Source organism: Antrostomus carolinensis, unplaced genomic scaffold (genome assembly GCF_000700745.2).
Source record: "Antrostomus carolinensis isolate BGI_N321 unplaced genomic scaffold, ASM70074v2 scaffold9516, whole genome shotgun sequence".
NCBI lineage: Eukaryota > Metazoa > Chordata > Aves > Caprimulgiformes > Caprimulgidae > Antrostomus > Antrostomus carolinensis.
The window spans coordinates 29,228-49,956 of record NW_010322529.1 but is presented as its reverse complement, the minus strand read 5'-3'; the positions used below and the strand labels follow the sequence as shown (position 1 = coordinate 49,956).

Here is a 20,729-nt window from a genome sequence, read left to right as displayed (position 1 = left end):
CCATTTGACCCCCACACTTAAGGTATTTATAGACATTGATAAGGTCCCCTCTCAATCTTCTCTTCTCCAGGCTGAAGAGTCCCAGCTCTCTCAGCATCTCCTCGTAAGGCAGATGCTCCGGGCCCCTCATCATCTTTGTGGCCTCTGCTGGAGATCTAGAAGATCTCTGTCCCTCTTGAACTGAGGAGTCCAGAACTGGATGCAGCACTCCAGATGTGGCCTCACCAGGGCAGAGTAGAGGGGGAGGAGAACCTCCCTTGACCTGCTGGTCATACTCATTTTTAATGCATCCAAGGAGACTGTTGGCCTTCCTGGCCACAAGGGCACACTGCTGGCTCATGGCCAACCTGCTGTCCGGCAGCACACCCAGGTCCTTTTCCACAGAGCTCCTTTCCAGCAGGTCAACCCCTAACCTGTACTAGTGCATGCAGTTATTCCTCCCCAGGTGTAGGACTCTGCCAGTCAGCCAGTTCTCAAGCCACCTTATTGTCCACTTATCAATCCCACACCTTCTAGGCTTTGCTACAAGGATGGTCTGGGATATGGTATCAAAAGCCTTGCTGAAATCAAGGTAGACAACATCCACTACTTTCCCCAATATTTCTCACCTCTAAATGGTCCTGCTTTTAAGCTCCATAAACATTTCTTCAGCTAATTAACTTTCCCTGCACATTTTTAATTGCATTCTATTTTCTAAAGCAAAGTTTATGTCTGTTCCATCTAGAATGTGGGGGGAAAAACATGGGCTCGTTACAGGAGATGTGACACTTTATGTCTTCTACTCACAGTATCTTGAACCTCAGTCTTTTCTGGGCTCTCATCTGGATATATCCGCTCCCTCAACCCACTGCGAGGACTCTGGGAAAGAAGGAAGTTCATTTTTGGTGAGTACCAGCAAATCCAGGAAAATGAGAACTACACAGTAAGTTTTTCAGCCACAACAGAAGAAACTTCTCCTTTCTCACAGAGTAAACTGTTAAACAGCTGAGGTATGACCAACCAAGCTAAAATGTGTGACCTACATGCACAATTTAAAAAACAAAAACAACCCCCCCCAAACCCCAAAACAAACAAAACCAAAAAACAACCACAACTGAATGCAGAAGCAGTTCCAGTAAGAAAGCAAGTGACACCGAGTAACAGCAGAGCTGTAAAATCTACTAGTGCACCTGTCCTTAGCTTCTCCTTCCTCTCTCCATCTCCTTTGACAGTCTATGTAGTACCCATGTTGTTAGGTCTCTGACTAGGCCCTTTTCTCAACATCCTCTCTGAAGAAAGGGGGGGCCTCTGAGCAATGGCTCAGTATTCCAGCTGTAGTCTCACCACTGCCCAGAAAAGGGGCTAGTAACTTTCCTCCTCCTGCTGTCAATCCTCTTTCTCATGTAGCCCAGTAGACATTTTGTCTACTGTTGGCTCATCTTCAATGTGTTCACAGTAACATACAGGTCTTTTCAGCTAGGTTACTACCCAGCCTATTGGTTTCCAGCCTCTATTGGTGCATGGACTTATTTCACCCTAGCTGTAGAAGTCTGGACTTCTTGTTAAATTTTGAGAGGTTTCTATTGCCCTCAATCCTTAAGTTTCTTAGGGTCACTTTGGATTGAAAAGCTTTAATGACCGGTGTGTCAATCACCTCCAGTTATCAAATACCATTCACAATATATCTGACAGGATTAAGTTTATTAGGAAGATAGCTACAAGTTTTGTTCTGCATTTATTATAAGCAAACATGAGTGATACCTGGTCAGATTTGGAGGTGGAGGAGGAATGTTTCAAAATAGAGTCACGTATGTTCACATTTTGGAGGTATATCTGACCCACCTTCCTTTCACTTCCATCTTCTAGTACAAATTTAGCTCCCACATCCTCAAGTTAAACAACAAACTTATGCCAAAACCCAAGTACAGAGTCTCAATTCCCGTGCACTAATCAGATAGTGACCTAATTATGGATTAGGTGCTAAGGCACTCCAATAGGAAGACCATACGAGCATACAGATTGATAACTAATGAGTGAACAGCCTAAGAGCCTTTACTGTTGGCAATAATTGAAGCTTATTTGGTAGAAGTAAGGCTCCTCCCCACTTTCATGGCAACTTGCCCACTGACTGGATCTGAGTCACAGCTACCACAATTGGAACATTTCCATACTCTTAAAAGATGCTCTAATTGGCATCTCCAAGTTCTGAGAAAGATGCTGGCATGTGTCTTTCTTTGCCTGGTTACAGGGAGTGTGCCAGGAGAATCTAATCCTGCATAAAAACCCCAAACCCACACTATTTCTTTTCGAGTCCCTAATGGAAGTCCAATACAGTATGCTTCCTCAGGGAAACATTTTTGGCATGTACTCAATCTGCACAAGGAAACCCAATCCAGAAGGTAAAGAAGCAAAGTCACGGAGCTGTTCAAGACTTACATCAGCAATATCACTGTTTGGTCGGGAGGGGCTGTCACCACTGTAATCTAGTTTGCTTACACAATCCCCACTCTCTGCCTCCACTTCGCTGATCTGCAGCGATTCTGTCACAGACCTGGAGGACAAGACTCCATCCTAAAAAGATAAAGTGAGTTGGGAGACAGCACAGAGTTAGTAGAATATTTCAAGAGAGAATCCTTAAACTTTAGCTGTTTTGAAACTTGGTTAGTTCACATTATTTGCAAAACTTTCTTCATGTTTCTAGAAAAGGCTGCAATGCTTTCCTAAGAGGAGACAACAGAAAAATCACACCAAGTTTTCAGGACTTATAATAGAGGCAGAGAGTAAAAAATGTAATAAAAGTAATACCACCTACGTCCCCACCCCACTGCCACCCCAAAAAAAGAAAAAAAAGAAAAAGAATGCTTCCAGGTATTCATTCTCTGCTGTAAGAATGACTTGACAGGTTTCTTTTAAGTTGTATTGACAGACAGACTAGTAAACACATCACAGTTTGCACTTACTGTTTTAAAAGCAGTTTTTCCACAAATGATTTGAAAATCCATTGTAAAGTCTATTTCATATACTGACTTTGCACTGTATTGCTTGACAACCTCTGCAAGCCTAATTACAAGTTTCAACTTTAGAGGGTGCAATTTGCTTGTACAAGCACAGAAGAGCATGGCAGGGAACTCCTGCTTGCCCAAAACACCACAGAGAAGTCTGACACATCCTGTTACCTGAGTACAGCCTGTGGCTTTGGACAACTGCTCTTGCAGCTGAGGAATGTGCTTCTTTGTTTCCTGTATCTCTTTGAGCAGTCGTGTGGTGGGTGATCGGCTGTACTCTTCTTGCAGAGACTGAAAAATAATTTTATGAGCTTTCACTTAGTATGTCCTCAATATTAAAGCTTAGAACTACCACCTACTACTAATCTTCATTCCATTTCCACATTTTAAATAATAAACAGCACATCTGCACACCTACCAAGTAGGTGCTACAGAACGCCCATTTTATATAGCACTCTCCCCCCTCTCCAGTGCCAAATGAAAATAACCACATTCCAGAGTTTTATTGAAATCTCTCCTAAAGAGCCAAAGATGCTTACTTGCCCAAGGATTAGATCAGATTGACAGACATGTACATTTCCACTTGAGAAACCTCTCTGAAATTTTTTCTTACTCTGTCAAGGACTAAAAACTCAAGACCTGATCAGTACAAGTCACTAGATCTCTGGTGTCAGGCTGGTATATAAAAAAGCTAAGCTGAAACAAGCTATGCAAGGGAATGCTAAAGGTGCTACTAAGTAGTGATTCAACATCTGATCTTTGTGTTTGCGTTATACTTTCCTTCACTCCCCTTAAACTCAAGCAACTCCAGTACCTGCAGCCGCTCCTGCTCTTTCTGTAGCATCTTTCTCAGAATCTCCACTTTCTGGTTGTGGACAATATTATTCTCCTCCTAGAAAATATGGAGAGATTAAGGGTCAGGTATTTTGGTGGAGCTGAGAAGAAACATAAGGAAAATAGATATAACCTCTTTTCATCTACTTCCTAAACATGAGCTCTGCAAAGCCCTACAAGAAGCAATTCAAGTTTCTAAATCCTATCCTACGCATTCTTTCCTACTATTGAACATAGTGACCAATGTTAAAAAAATAAAATAGACAGACCAGAAGTATTTGCTTATTTGCTTTTCCTGCTCTTCTTTGCCACAAGTCTGTACTTCTTACAACCCACTTTTTAATAGAATTCATAGCATGACTGGCTTGGACCAGACAATGTATAAACTCACAACATGCAAATTCCAGCGTATCTCAAAAGACAACCTGTGAATATCTCCTCAATTGTATTTGTATTATCCCAGATGGGACTGGTTATTTTCACTTGCAAAATGCTTTTCCCCATGTGATTAAATGCCCACTGGGTGGCAGGATAAATATTGCAATTCCAATTTGTTATTTGTGCAAGAAGCGCAAAACAATTCACAAAAAAAGTATAAATGGCTATATTTCTTCCACTGCTATGCTGATTTTTTGGTAAAGAGAGGTTTAAATCTTACCCCCACAAGCACTGGGCTAGTAATCCTTTCTGCATTTCCTGATGTGCCAGGCGAATGGGGAGATGTCATGATGGGAGACATATGTCCAAATGCTGCCAGATCCACTTCAGAATCAGCCAATGGAATCTGGGGCGACCCCGGTGGGCGCCCTTGAACAGTGAGAGCTACATAGGAACCCGCTGCAGGGAAAACAAGAACAAGTTCAGACACACTTGCAGATTTCTATAGTCACTGTTTCTCTGGTTGCCATTTTGCCCTAGAGACAAAACTCAGACCATTCTTCACCCATTTGTTCTTCACACCAGATTACATTTACTGGTTGCATTTACAGTATAGATATCCTCATGCCATAAAATAAACTGTGCTAGGGTGGAAGGAATCGCTACCGCCTGCTTACTTGTACAAGAAAATCAACCAAGAATGCACTACCTTACTTTGTAAGCATCATACAGTCAGTAATCGACTCTACATGAAGAGTACCTGAATAGTTATGGTAATTAAGGTGGAATGAAAAGACAGGAAGATGTGTAGACAAGGTTTGATGGTAACTTTGAACATCAGGCTAAGGAGAGACTGCAGAAGCATGTACCAGCTCAAGTCCAAGATGTCAAAATTACTCCAATTTCACTTCAGCCTTTCATACACATCCTTTATCTCTCAGCATGGGGCATGGTTAGGCTTCGTCCTTGTTATTTGACAGCCAAATTGGTCACAGATCCTTTAAAATTATGCCTTTCATACTTTAAGGAGCACAGTAACAAAAATAGTAACCTGCCTTTACTTACACTTGATCAGCTTTACCACCTCCAAATGGTTTGAGTGTGTTACAAGAGTGCCATTCACCTGGGGGTAGGGATGAAGAGAAAGTTAACACTCTTTACCTACTGATTTCCAACCAAAGGTATCCACACACTACACAATAAGCACTCAGAATGAGGAACAATGTTTTCTTCCCCATGCCCCAACTCCATTACTATGTCTTTTAAGACACTAACAGATAAACAATTTAGCCTTCTAACAGTTTATCCCAGTAAGCAGAGCTCTGCAAAAAGAAAACTATACACATATACCAAAGAAAAGCAACCAGTCAAACAAAGAAACAAAAAAAGCAATCCATCTCTGACTGGGCAGAAAAAAAAATAGCATAGCTAATTTAATTCCTTAACTTAAATGTAAATATCACAGCAGACATATCAATGACATTCTTTCATGGAAAGACCTCATTTAATACAAAGGATCCATTTCTCTGATGAACTGAATGTCTTACCTTGATAATTCTATCACCTGTTTGCACTCCAGCCCGCATGGCTGCTCCATCTAGAGAGGCAAGAAATCATTTAGTTCCAATTTCAATAGAACCACACACAGCAAAAATGGTTTAAGCACCTTTATAGTTCCACGCAAAGCTACTTCCTGCACCCACCCAAGCTTCCTCTGTTTCTATCAATTAAAATCTCTGAGTATCTAGACTAGAGCTGTTCTCTTCTCCTTTTGGATACATCAAGTCACAATTCCACCACGTTTCAAGGAGTCATTTACTTCCTCTCAGACACCAGAGATCAGTTTCCAAATACATCACACACTGAGGAGGCAATTCACTGCATCCCAACAGTGCAACACTCTTTGTCCTTACACATCTGTTCCAAAGCTACAGCCATCCCACCCATGAGGAAGACCTTTGGAGTTTTCTCCTCCAGCTCATACACATGATTCCATGATACATATGAAAACTCTCTAGGCTGCTCTCTGGCTAGCACATTTAGCAAGTATGCTTACCTTCTTTGACGGACTGCACGAAGACTGGATTGTCTCCGCTGACTGTCAGCCCAAATCCGTTTTCATCCCGTTGAATAACAACACACCGTTGAACAAGACCTGTATAAGAAAGGTGGGGAAAGGGCAGAAGAAAGAGAAGGAGAGAAATTCAAAGAGACACAAGCTAGGCATCAGTCCAAAAGCTTATCCTCCTAGATAATCACAGAGCACTGAAAGAAACTGGTACAATACAACAAAGGGAAAAATATACGAGAGACAGAAACAGGGCATCAGTCCAGAAACAGATAGGAATGTTAAGACAGGTCAAGCTCATTGCTTCAGCTACACAAAACAGATACACAACAGCAGAGATGCAGACAGCTCTGGCACATCAGACTGAACTTGAAGTAAAAGCAGCTTTTAAAGAAGAGCGGCTACATACATGAACCAATGAGCACAATTTCCCTTTGTCTATATGAACAGTTCTTCAAAGTACCGCAGAGAGTGGTCATGTTCCAGTACACCATCAAAAACACCAAACAACTTCTACAATCTACTTTAAAAAGTAAGTCATAAATCTCTCAGACTAACATCAGTGGGTTGGATTAAAACATTTATCGATCAGGAAAAGTCCTCCCAATTGTCAGCAAAAATCTCATTCTGGGGCACCTCCTTTTCCACATGAGAATATCGCACAGAACCAGAACAGCAGCAGTAAAGAAGTACAAGCTACACTTACTGCACTAAACAAGACTTCTGAAATCAAGACCATGCTTCCTTTTTTTTGCTGAGCTACTGAAGTACAGGGTCAAAAATCACAGGAGATGTGAATCTGTTCCTCTTCTAACTTGCCACGTGACATTAAAGGCAACTTGTTTTGTTTCCTGGTGCTAGGATTACTCAGTATAATGTGAACATAAATACCATTATAGAAAGAAATAGACTTTGTAGGTGCAGCATTTAGAAAAGGTGAAATGCTGTGTATGTCTATTGTTCACCTGAAAACAAAGTAAAGGAAAAACAAAACAAAGCAACAGTCTGGTCATATTCATTGCAGACCACTTTCCTAGGAGCACCTGCAAAAGGCTACCACAATGGAGCCCTTCTCTTGAAAAGTCACTTTAGGAACTCCACAAAATGCTTCATGCATTCTTTTATTTACACAGCAGAAATTACCAGCCACTAAACATCACCCTTACTTCTAACAGCTTGCTTTGCTTCTTCATTTCTAAAGCCACATCAGGCATAATTCTTACGTCAGCATCTTGAGAAAGAATTGGAGTTCTTCACAGTCTGGTACCAAAACTGTTGCAGTTTCATTTAGCGTGGAAGGAGCAAAGAGAAGTGTGAAGATGCTGTCCCAACCTGACTGTCTTTTTTGGAATAATTTTTAAGGAATTAATTGTAATAGATTGTGGAGTCATACCCATGTCTTGAATTACTCTTGTACCACTACAGCTCCTTTCACTTCTCTGGAGCAACTCCTAATGGAAATGAGGAGCCTCAAGTGAAAATACTGTCTGCCCAGTCAGCCCTGTTCTCCTCGAATGTGGCATGTATGAAAATAGGTGTGGGAGTAGTAGAAAAGGCTGCATTCCAGCACTTCTGCAGCAGTCTGGTCACAGTATCATACCACAGTAACTTCCTTCTGCTGATAAAATAGAAGCAAATTATGCTATACAGAGTGATCTGCAGTAAGCTCATAGGATGGATGCAAGGTGAAAGTAGACAAGAGGGGGAAAAAAAAAACCCAACACCTTTCACACCTTCTTTATATGGTTAAGTGAAAGAACATGCCTCTCCCTTTTGTACCTCCCATTTTTCTATATGACCAAGCTTCTTCAAGTCTCACTTCACAAGAATGAAGCCCCAGGGCCGGGTGTGGGAAAGAGAACATATGCTATTTCATAAAAACAGCTTGTTTTAAACCCGGCTGTCAGGCGGACAGGTTTTATGAGTAAGACACTAACTAATCTTTTGACTCATAAGAACTGTCCTTCTTTAAAGGCACAGTACAGCTCTGCATCCTCATTGCTCTTTCACTGAATTTCTTTCCTTTCCAGAACCAATAACCCTGGGATCTACTGAGAAGCTTACTCTTTGAATGAACCTGATGCCAAAGAAGCAGCAATGCAGTAGGAGATGCAACATAAACTGACCTTACAGAGTATACTTTAAGTTCCAAGAATAATCAAGTTAAACCGTTTCAAAACACTGATCTCAATTTCACCCAAGACTACCTTTTAAGTTTAGAATGGGGAGGCACTGAAATGAGGACAGCTCATACCCAAATTAGTCCATAATTGTGTTTTGCCTTTATTTGTTCCCTTCAGACAAGAAGCAGGCACTTAATCCTTCTCCTAACACAATATAAAAAGCTAGAACAAGGTTCAGGCAGGTCAACCAAGAGATAGCATGCTTGACAGAGATACACAACAGCTTTATAATGATTTGAACATATCTGAAAGTTTTGAGGATCACACTATTACCTGCAGAACTAGATCAGCTTTGACAGCACTCCTTGTGTGAACCAGGTAGATTAAAAAAAGCAACTTTCGAGTGCTCTCTTTTACTCTGCTGTAAGGAAAAACTGGCAAAGAAACCCCTCAAATCTGTCATTTGCTCACTTTTGTTCTTTAACTAAAATACATTCAATGCGAAATCTGCTTAGTAGTGAAATTTTAAGACCAGAGCAGCAATGTTTTCATAACCCACATCTTGTACCTTGAACACCTCATTAGACACTCTGGAATGGACTGAAAGGAAAGCCACAAACCACTGAGAGCCCAATGACATGCAACTTCCAGTTTTCAATAGCTGTTACTGTCACGTCTGGATATCACAAGCACATAAAGGAACTCTTACATTAAATTACTAACTAAATCAACTTCACCCATGTTAATTAAAGTCTATGAGTTTGGAGCAAAACTGAAGAGCCCATATTAGCAAGTGGTAATCAGTTTTTCATTCACCTTTTCTGCTCTCATGTTCCAGTTCGTAGCATTCCCTGGGTAGAAATCATGAATCATTCAATTTGAAATATCTGACCATGATATTTCACTTTTTCCAGCTGGATCTTAGTAAAGATTACAAGGTCAAAAGAACTCATCATTGATAGTACTCAAAATCAAATCGATAATAATCTTATTCCCACATTTGCTTTCACATGACAGTATCTTGATGGCATGAAATGAGGAGACATCACTGTAACTATGCTTTAAGTAAACAAAATCAGACTATATGTTCATATCTGGGGTGGAATCATAAAATTATGTGGAGAAAAAAAATTAATCTTAAAAATCCTTTTTCATTCTCATGTATATTGTAATTCCCCAAACTCACTGGTATAGCCTCAAGTCAATAGTACGGAGTAAAGCAGCTAACCATGTGCTGTAGTTAAAGAGGTTTAAGATTAAAAATGAAAGGAGTTAGAAATTACCCATGTCAGAAAAAAGGAATTGCAAGAAAAGTTATGAAGATCAGCTCTTCAGTAGGTGGCACTATTACCTCTGTGACATGGTGACCTGGCTCCCCAGCCCTGTTACAAGTGTGCCTTGTGGAGGATAAAGTCTGAACTCTCAAGGTCAGGGACACAGCATGGTTAACAATGATTGTCTCAAAACAGTTTTGCCAGATATGTTTTGATTTTCCAAGAGCTTCTCTAGTAAAGAGATCATTTACCTTCTTCTCTTCTACAGATCCTAAATATCTGGAATTTATCCAATAAAATAGGAAATTTAATTTCTCTAGCAGTGCACAACAAATAGAGCAGGAGTTCATTCTAAAAACCTCTCACTAGAGAGAATGGAGACATGAATTCCACCTCCCATAATACAATGCAGCCCTGATCAAACTGTGTGGGACATGGCATGGGAGGAGTCTTGTGAACTATAACCTCCCTGGAGGCATGAGGCCACAATGGGAAAATGCAATTTAATATAACGATTTGAAATGAATCATTCAATAAACAAAAACAAACTCCTTGGAGTTTTGAGAATGTCCAAATGTTTCACTTCATTTGGGAAGCCTTATTTCTCCAAAATATTTTCAGAAACCTCGCTCCACAAAATAAATAAAACTATCAGTTTTTACAAAGGAAATTTCTCACAGGAGGAAATTCTGAATTTCTCTTAGTTATTATTGTGATCTTCATACCAAATGCCATATTTTAGCAGCATTCTTCAGATTCTTCCACTAACCTGGTAACAGAAGTGATGTAAAGTCAGAGCAAAAACTATATTGTTTGAAATTAGCGCTGTGTATAGTGTCTTGATAAAACTGTTAATAACAATATTCACAAAATACAGCTTGGTAACCTTTTTAGAAAAAAAAGTGCCATGTATTTTAACCATGATAAATAAGACTATCTTGTTCCCATGGCAACGACACATTCAACCCCTACGGTCGAGTGCCCCTTGCACTCCCAGCCATTTCTGGCTATTATAAGGGTAGTGATGAGGGGCTCCCAAGGGTCCTTTCAAGAGTCTGGAAAAATGGTGGCCACACCATAAAGACACAAGGCTGATAAAAACTGCAAGAAACAAAACAGCAAGAGTAAGTTTGATTTTGAAACATCTCAACAGAGGTTAAAATCTGGGCTTTCAAAACAAAAAGATTTTTAAACCTATCCCAAAGTTGGAGAGAATATATGAAAGAGTATGTAGATGGTCTAGTCTAATATTTGGGACAGAAACTAATCATTATTGAACAAAAAGGAAGATATCTTTGGAGAGCAACCAAGTCATGGGGAAAAGGGAAGAGTAACTGATAGCTCACCTACCACCCTGAAAGCTGATTTCAACTTTAAGTTCATTTAAGAGACAAGAATTCTACTTCGAGAAACAGGTATCAAGTGTTGCAGGGGGTTATGGCACTAATTAGTAAATTACAGCATATCTGAAACTTCACTCAAACTCTCTCCTGATCTTCTTAAGTTTGTTGAATACACAGATATGAGATGGCTGGATTTCTGAAAGAAACTATCGCCCTCTAAGTTTCATGTCACTATAAATCATCTACTGTATATCAGAGCAATTTTCCTAGCTAACCACTCTGCCACCTCCAAGTCACTCAAATGCTTCACCCAACTCTGGTCTCTTGCTCTTGAGAATTTCAAGAGGTAAGAACAAACACATACACAAAAGCCACACCTCCTTTTCCTGTTGTCATTCCAGACTTTTCTATTACTCACTTTCCAATGGCTAGCCAAAGAAAGAGCCAACTAATATCCAGTCACTAGAGAGAAAAAGATCAGTACAGTATTTCTACTTGTAGGTTTTTAAATGGTCGGTCTCATTCAAAGCAAACAGCAGACTTTTCTACACATACCACAGAAACTGGAAAAAATGGAGAGTAGAGACAAAAGGCAGGGCAAGGTCCAACACAGCAAAGGCCACTGGAAAGGAAGGATGAGTGGAAACTGCTCCCATAGATAGTGGACATGGATAGAGCCTCTGCAGGAAGCTTTGGGGGAAGTAAAGGCTTACATTAGGAAGTCGTGTTTCTTTCTGCCATACATGAAAAACCAGGACACTGTACAGACTGAGGGAGAAGTATAAACACAGATGCATTCCATCAAGCATACCAAATGTTTCCTGTAATTAACCTACAACAGTTTGACAGCACCTCTAGTATATTACGGGTAAGCGGTATTAGGCAAAAATTAATGCAGGTTCAAGACGTAGAGATCCAGACAACCCAACTGTGCTGTCACTAACCAGCATCTACCTGGCAAGGGGAAGAACTGGTCAAGCCATCAACACAAGCTCATCAGAAGTATCATTCCAAAATATATGCTTTTCAAGCAGGCCATTTCCCTGTTCATCCTCTCTGAGCATGGGAGGAAGACATACAAGCTGCAGCAAGCCAGGTCTCCCTAAGACAGGTTGCCACCTCTCCTGAAGCAAATCAAGGCACTCTTTACAGTTTCTGAGGAACAGTCTCACACCATGAGGAACATGACCATTACTTTTTCTTTTTTAAAGAAAAGTGTGTGATTCAAAATTCCAGGGAAAGTTAAGAGATGTTATTTTCACAGAAGGAACAGACCACACCTCCCTAAACTGCATCAATTAAAGGGCTTTTGCTAACATGTCTACATTGGGTTAGAAGGGACTCTTCAGGTTTGGTGGTTTTTGAGTTTGTATTTTATTTTTTTATGTTCCTTACAACCAGAGCTTTGACAAAATCATTTTGTATTACATAGGTGGTTTAAGAAGCTGGATCATAGCCATTAACACCTGGCCATTTTATTCTAGTGGAATGATAAAGCTCAGAATGGAAGAGTCATTGCATCTGTCCAAAAGCCCACAGCAGGTTATGCAGCAAGCATTTTCTTGACAGACAAATATCAGGAATTATCACAGACTGGTTTAAATATCAAGAAAAAAAAAACCAAACAAATCAGGAAAGCAAAATAGAGGTAACACGTGACTGGACTCAAGACAGAGCTGGACATGCACACGTAGAAACATGAAATGTAGCAGTACTGGCCAGATTCAGCCTAAGTCCAAGGGTCTTAAGAAGCTGGTAGGATCCAAAAGACCACCCACCAACTTGTGAAAACTTATTACCTTGGTTTCTAAGATGTGACTGCAAACCTCTTTAGAGATTGGAAACTCAACAAGTCATTAACACAAAGGTAGGATGGAGAGAGTGTCACAGCCCAAAGACTGACATATCTGATGTAAGCTAAAAAAGGAAGATGAACAAGCAGGCTGTATTTGGTAGACATTCTTTCCAACACTACCTGTCAAGGTATACTGACAACATAATGATGTGTGGGGCTACTCCTATCCCAAACTGTTATATGCCAATTTGTTTCAGTCTACAAGCCCACAACACAGTAGTAGTACACAACAATTAAGGACTGTCAGGGAAGTTACTCCCTCTTTGGAACAAAGAATGGTGAAGTTCACATTCTTACATTTTTAAAAATTATTTAAGATCTATTTATCCACTTCTGTGAAACATGGAAAGGAACTGACAGGAGATCCTCTACAAATAATGCAAAAAAGACGAATTGCTGGCTCATCCAGATTAACCACCATGATTAGAGCAAGACACAGACTTTTCTACAACCACAAAAACTCTTCTGGAGTTCGGCCTGAGGTGTGTCCTCACACAATCCCCAAAACACTCCGTGGCACAGAACCCCCAAGGGCAGCTCCAGCAAGTTTTCCCAGCTATGAATAGATAACAGGAGAATCCAGATGACAGCCTATGCTTGCCAGGTACGGGTTAGTTTCCAGCCACTACAATAACTACAAGCTGCTACACCGAAGCAACATTTAAACCCACTTTCCCACTCCCTGCTGCAGAGCCAACCACGCAGATCATGTAAGGGATAAAAAGCCTTGGGTGCACAGACAGAAAGCATGGAGCAGACTGCAAAGGTGCAAGGCTGCAGCAGCTGCTTTAGCTTACCATACGTCTCGGATCTACTCTCCTCCGAACTAGACTTTGTCTTCTTGGAGGAGCTATCTGCATGAGAGCAGGAGAAAAGGAGAGAGAGATATAGAAAATATGGAGACCAAACATGAGAAAAAAAAAAAAAAAACTTCATGAAAAACACAGACTGATTTATTAGGTTAAATCGTGCAAAACACAAACAAGATGTGAACAAAACGTGAAAAACTTGGAATAAGGGGTGAATAATACAAACACAAAGACACAGGTAACACCACAAAGAATCTATTACAGAATCTAAGACACAATAAAGAGAAGTTCTCTGCAATGAACTTCAGAAAGTATTCTAGATAAAAAACAGTCCAAGCATAGAAATGTTTATCCCCAGAGTAAGTAATCGACATACAGTAATTCCACAGCCTGAATTCACCCCTTAAAAAGAAAGGAATTTTATGAAGGTTACAGTACAGAGAGTTCATCCATCAAACCAGACCACAAGCATCGTAACAGTGGTGCCAGGTGCCAGCTCTCAAAATTGGAATGACTTTCATCAAACTAAGATTAGAGGATTCTTGAAGTTTGCGTCTGAAGAAAACAAATTCCTTCTACAAAACAGGTTCATAGCCTGAGACCTCCCCCAATCTGAAATAACTGATATAGTTTGGTTTTTGTTTGTCATGGGGGGCTTGGATTTTATTTTGGTGGGGTTTTTTGTTTGTTTTTTAAACAGACATTAAAAGCCCATTTTAATTTATTTGGTGCATACTAGGAAGGAGTCATGCAGCTAGTGGCAGAAAGCATTAATGAACAGGACCAGATATAAACATCAGCTTCAAATATCTTGAGCAAAAACACATTCTACAAGTTCTACCAGCTCTACATTAAACTCTCATCTCTTCCACAAGACCCAGGGAAAAGACTGGTCTAAACAGCAGAATGCACAGACATGAAAAATGCACATTGAATGGGGCCAGGAGGCTCAGACAAGAGCCTGTCATGCATTTCATGAACATACACAGTAGTCTCTGGGTTAGTGTTTCAGAGAGAGAATGAAGAATCCCTGCATGCATCCTAATTTCCAAGACAGCGTTGGACAGGTTTATCAAATTGACCCAGATTTAACCTTTTGGAAGGTTAAAAAAAATATGATAGCATATACTTTAAAAATAGATGTTTACCTTAACATATATCATGTCAGAAAGTAAAAATTCCCTTTACAAGTGACAGAGATGGATCAAAATCCACTGAGGCTCAAAAAAACCCCCCAAAAACCCAATAAGGAATACCCGCCCTAGTCAACCCCTTAATATCTCCAATTTCACACTTCGACTAAAACAGCCAAAACAACTCCTCACAACTAATTACACTACCTGCCTACTGAAATTTCAGACTGACTTGTCTGAAAGAGGAAGTAGTTACAATTATTCACTGACACCACTAATCTAGGTTTATTCTTGCCCAGTTAACAGCTGCTTTGTAGATGAACAGGTTTAAAAGCAAGCCCATATTCATTTCAACACCCGCAATGCTTCAAAAAGGCTTTGCAACCACAGAACAACACACCTCTGAAAACCACATCTGTTGACACGTTTAAACCATTTTTATTCCAATCCCCAGTACTTTTGGAATTGAAATCTAGATTTTTTCACCAGTGAAGTGTTAGGACTTTACCTGCTGGATCAAAGTCATGCGTACTACTGCAGCGTTCAACCTTCTGCTTCTTGTCAGCTGGAGACTCTCTGCTCAGAATGCTGCCGTGTCTGTGTCAAACCAAAGCAGAGGATCCTGACTACAGTACCACAGAAGCATTGCCTAACTGGTGAGGCTCTTGGAAATTATCTTAGCTCGTTCTGTTTGCTAACAAGGGATTCAGATAAAAACGTCCACATTAAGATCACTTAAAAAAAAATTACTGCAATACTAAATTCGAGTGGAAGAATTAACTCTTTCAGAATCTTTGGGAGTGTATAAAAGGTTCTAGGAACAGTCTCGTTAACCTTTGAAACTAGTAACAGCAAGTGCATGCTCTTTCTCATTCAATACCAGGTCATACTTTATTTTAAAAGTAAAATAAATTTAATTTACATAAAAATACTCCTGAAATCTTAAGACTCCACATCCTTTGCCAGCAAACGTTAAATATCTGTGTATGCAAAAATTAAAGATTTAGAATACTACCCCCCCCCCCCCCCCCCAAAGGAAGTGTCTGTACATCATACACCAGCATAGTGTCAATTTCTCTGGTCATCTCAAATCTCAGGTAAGATGACCCAGCAATGCACGTAACAGAAATGCAAATGGTAACACTATGCCATGCACTTTAAGTACACCACCGACTATATTTTTGGTACCCTGTCCTGATCTGGATATTAACCTCCTCACATCTGTAATGGGTGTTGCTGTCTGTGACTGTATGTATTTTTTTTCCCCTTTTAAAAGCATTCCTCCTTCAAAAATGCTGTATCACAATCTGCAATACAGATAAACAGTCAAACTTCAGTAACTCACCTTGTAGGTTTTTTCAGAGGAAACCTGAAAAGAAGAAAGAACGTAAGTTTAATAAACTTTTTTTTGTTTCTCACTATTATGTTTAATATCAACACTAATGCTTAAATACAGTTATTTTACACTTCTGTAATACCTTCACAAGAGAACAAGCCTTTTTGTTCTTCTACTTCAGCCAATTATTAGCCCATTTACAGTTGATTCAACTAGGTAAAGAATAATTATCAATATGCTTAAGGTTTCACACAGAACTAAGAACAGAAGCAGAATCTGTGCTCTCAAACCCAGCACCTAGTAGGTCTTTCTTAGTAGAATCTAGTAGCTCAGAGATCAACTTCCTGTCATAACAACTAGTTGCATACACTAAAAATTAATGTAGCTTGATTTTTTTTTGTCCTGATGTTGGATTGAGTACCTGTTACCTAATGAATGGACAAAATCTAACTGGAAAATCTCCTACAGCTGAGACATTCCAGTTATCTCCCTCCTGTGTGGGTTCTGTGGTACCTAGTAATTCAGGAGCTCACGCTGACACCTCCACCTAACAAGATCTCTAACTATTTTCATGAAACTGTATGAACTTGCCATCTTTGAGGCAAACACAACAGAGTAAAGTTAAGTTGAAATTCTATTATCTATTTCAAATATTATTACAGGCACATACAGACAAATTAGGCAAGGCAAACCCACAATTAAAGGGAGGTAGAAGTGTATACGCATTTTTTTAAGCAAGAAAAGATGTGGGATTTATGAAATTGGGAATTTTTTTCCTTGAATTCCTGCAGAAAAGTGACAGTGTATGCCATCCAGCTTAAGGCACCAATGTCTAGTTTCATAAAGCAGAACTATTTTTTCTCAGACCTTTTCAGAAGTATAGCTCCATTCCTACTTCTTAAATGTTTTTAGGTCCTTTGGCTGGAAAGCAACACAAACATCTAGAGCTGTGTGTATGTATAAGAACAGAATAGATAACTTAAGTCACCTTTTGATCTAAATGATGACATATACAATTATTATAGCTGATCATTTTCCCTATATATGTAATAGTTATCATTATTGCATTTAGTTCCTCCTATTTATACAGGTTTTCCAAGAAGTAATGGGGTGAGGGTTAGAGGGAAACAGGGAAGAGATTCAAGTAGAAAGAAATCTAATACCACAAAAGTTAATAGGGCATCAAATGACTCAATTTGTGTACTGTTTGGTTGTTGTTGTTATTGTTGTTGTTTGGGGTTTTCTTTTTCTTTTTTAAACTTAGCTTAGTTTAAACAGACCTCTTTGGTAAAGATCAATAGTACCATGGTAAGTTGTATTAGAAAAGACAACATCAGCGTAGGATAGTCCCAAGGACACCACCTCCAAACTCATACTCAACTGAGCTGAGCCATGGCCCTGTCCAACCAAACTGGTCCAATGCACAGAATCAAACCATTCTCTGAGAGCATTTCAGAGCATTACAACAAAAGATTCTTTAAGCACCACCAAGAAGACTGCCCAAAATGCACAACTCATGTTTTAAGCTCCTTTCTCCAGAGAAGGGGCACCTTGTCACCTCTTCTCGTTTCCTCGATAGCTACATACAGGGTGGCTCAGCCAGAAACAGCACCATCTTAGAGCTACATTAACCCCTTCCCCATTACCTAAAAATCATAACTGGATACACAGTAGAAGTACTCAACTTAATCCCTGAAGAATTTTCAGCTTCAGTACCATTACCTAAAAATCATAACTGGATACACAGAAGTACTCAACCCCTCTCTTTGAAGAATTTTCAATTTCAGTTCCATGTATATGTGTATGCATCCCAAATGCTGGCCAGCTCACCCATGGCAATGCCCTATGCAAGCATGCACTAATATGGCAACTCCGAAACAAACATCTGATGACACATTAGGCAAGTGAAATTAAAATGTTGTCTGTCTGTTACTGAAAATAATTATACACATCAAGACACTTGCCATCTTTTAGATAACAGCATCAAATTTAGTTGAAATACAACAATGGCTTCAAAATTAAGGGGAGAGATAGGGCCTCTGATTGCATAAACCTTAGGAACTTATAGGGAAAGCAGCACAGGAGTTAATGAATCGAAGGAAAAAGGTTGTATACAGACTCCACAAGAAGTGGTAGTCCTCTTCCCTCCTGCCCCTAAAAAGCACTATTTCCATCTTGGAACTCTGGGAAATTCACTCTCATTCAAATAAGAAACATAGCTAATCAAGCTTCTCCTCATTCTGCTCCACCTGCAAAGCCAGATCTCTTCAGCATTCAGTCCTCCCATTTACAAAGTTTGGCCAGTAAAGAACTAATTTGTGCAAGACAGACAACCTGAATCCCAACGCAAAGTAAAGTCATCTCAGGCCAACCTCACCCTGTCTGAACACTGTATGGTAAACAGACACACTAGTTATCAAGTGTTTCATTGAAAAGCAGAAAAGGAGAAAAAGGAACCCAGGAAAAGAAAATCTTATAATCACTCCAAAGGCAGAAAAATATGCTTAAGATGGGTTATACTGCATTTTTTTATCTAATGCACTTGAAATCTAATACTACTAACAAATATTTTACTGAAGCATTTAAGTGAAAACCTTTATCCCACAGTGTTTCTTATCAGGGACCCAGAACAGGCTTATGTTCCTACAGCAAAAGAAACTGTTTATGAACAAAATAAAGTTAGTTGTTGTACCAATTTGGTTGGTTCAGAGCTATTCATTATCTGTTCAAGGATGAAGTGTAAATTTTCTATTTTAGAGGTCTAGAAAGTTGTGTAAAAACCTATTGTACATAGACAATTGATGTTAATTATTTAGAAAAAGAACCCAAAAGCTTTTGTACATAAAATTGCACTGAAATCATGAGGAATTTTTTCTGTGCTTTGACATGAATGGTGAGCAAGGGACAAAAATCCCACAGCTTCCTAGTCTGAGGTCGTAACTGCACTAACAGTTGTAGGCACAGCACTTCAGTCCAAACGCTCAGGACTTGCACGGAGCCAGCAAGCTCTGAAAAATCCCCCCTGCACACTGATGCTGACACCCACGCTGGCTCCCCTTGGGCTCCGTTCCCCTCCAAGTCCACGGGCACGTTGCTGCAGAGCACGCCGGGAGCAGCTCCCGGAAGCTCTGGAGCCCCTTGGCCGCCCGCCAGCTTCCTGTGTTTCTTTCTTCTCCAAAGCAGGGAGGCAGGGACGGACGTGGCAGAGAAGCGGGGCAGGCAGCAGGTCACGATCACAGCGAAGCCTCTGGGGCACACGCAGCACGTCGTTCACTAGAGGTGGTGAGGCTGAGGGATCTCCAGGCCCTCTCTGCTGAACTTGCTTTACTTCAGAGGTATTCCATAAAACCAATGGAGAAGGAAGGGGGTGGTCTTTGTTCAGCTAGGTTAGAGGTGAAGCTCTCCAGCCTCCCCAGAAATACTCCCCTCCCAGACCTGAAATCATTCCAGGCCACCGAGTTATGAAATCACAGAAATGAGAGATGAAGGAGTTGGCTGAGATAAGACTCCAACTGTGATTTAACGACCTCGCTAGCCAGACTGTGGGGAGCACTCGGTATAAGCATTCCTCCTCTTTTCCCAGTTTTCTACCAGAACAGTACCTAGCACTTCTTGGTTTGCTGAAGACGTTCTTCAGTCCCCAAACATTGTCACTTCTATAGCACAGCAGAAAGCAGAGTGTGAGTGGATAAACAGAGTATAATCAAAGAAGGCAGAAAAGCTGCCATGAGTTTATCCAACAACTCTTTGTATTTCAGCGCAACTTATTTTCACTTTGGAACAGTATTCAGTTTGAAAGCAGGACTCAAACTCCTCTCACTGTGTCATAGCATCCCCAACTATATATAACATATAAAATGTATTTCACCTACTGTTGTAAACACGATGCAAGCTGAAGGCACGGCAGGGTGCGGTTAACAGCTGGAGACTTAACTCCAAATCTAGCTGGCAAGTTTAGGCTACACGATAAAAACCCTGTAGACATTTTGTCTGATAACTGATGAACATCAGCACATTTTCAAACAAGTTATTCCACTCTCCCAAATACCAGGAACAATTAAAAGCCAAATCACATTTTGTTTTTAAAATTCTGGGTCAAATAATTTAAGTAATTTAAATGCATCCAATTACTAAAAGTATGTCTTGTTAGTCATGCTGCATTAGGAAAATCTATTTACCGTAAAGCCAAGCAAGAAAAATACACCTACAACTAGTAACACTGGGGATTAAAAATTATACTTCTCCAAGTTAGCTCATACATGCATGCACCATTCAGTACTGGACCAGTGCCTAACAACTACCTTGAAGCCAAGACAGAAAAAGATAGTTTTAAGACCCAATGTGTCAAAACACACCAGAGCAAGGAAGGATTCCCGGCTTCCAAGAGTACAAAGCATTCCATTCTAGCCCAAGAGGTTGAAAATATAGCTGACCATAAATAGCACAGCATTCAGATATCCATGTTGGGTTTTTTTTTCCCTTCCCATACTAAAATATTACCAGAATTCAAGTATCTGCTATCTCAGAAACTCATCAAAGACAAAAATATTTAGATTGAGACAAGGGGCCCAACCTTGGAAATATTTATTCAT

The 20,729-nt window shown here is 40.1% G+C and overlaps 1 protein-coding gene across 1 annotated transcript in view; it reads right to left on the bottom strand.

Moving 5' to 3' along the window:
* The window catches only part of ARHGEF12 (Rho guanine nucleotide exchange factor 12), a 42,759-nt gene extending 26,596 nt beyond the window's left edge, over positions 1-16,163 (bottom strand). The window contains exons 1-11 of the mRNA XM_010170265.1: positions 16,147-16,163; positions 15,310-15,398; positions 13,657-13,713; positions 6,253-6,351; positions 5,744-5,793; positions 5,262-5,319; positions 4,477-4,655; positions 3,799-3,876; positions 3,156-3,275; positions 2,416-2,550; positions 787-858 (exon numbers count right to left, since the gene is read on the bottom strand). Coding sequence (XP_010168567.1) covers positions 787-858; positions 2,416-2,550; positions 3,156-3,275; positions 3,799-3,876; positions 4,477-4,655; positions 5,262-5,319; positions 5,744-5,782 — 681 coding nt within the window. The 5' untranslated portion in view covers positions 5,783-5,793; positions 6,253-6,351; positions 13,657-13,713; positions 15,310-15,398; positions 16,147-16,163. The remainder of the gene's footprint in view (positions 1-786; positions 859-2,415; positions 2,551-3,155; positions 3,276-3,798; positions 3,877-4,476; positions 4,656-5,261; positions 5,320-5,743; positions 5,794-6,252; positions 6,352-13,656; positions 13,714-15,309; positions 15,399-16,146) is intronic.
* Between the last annotated feature and the right edge of the window lie 4,566 nt (positions 16,164-20,729).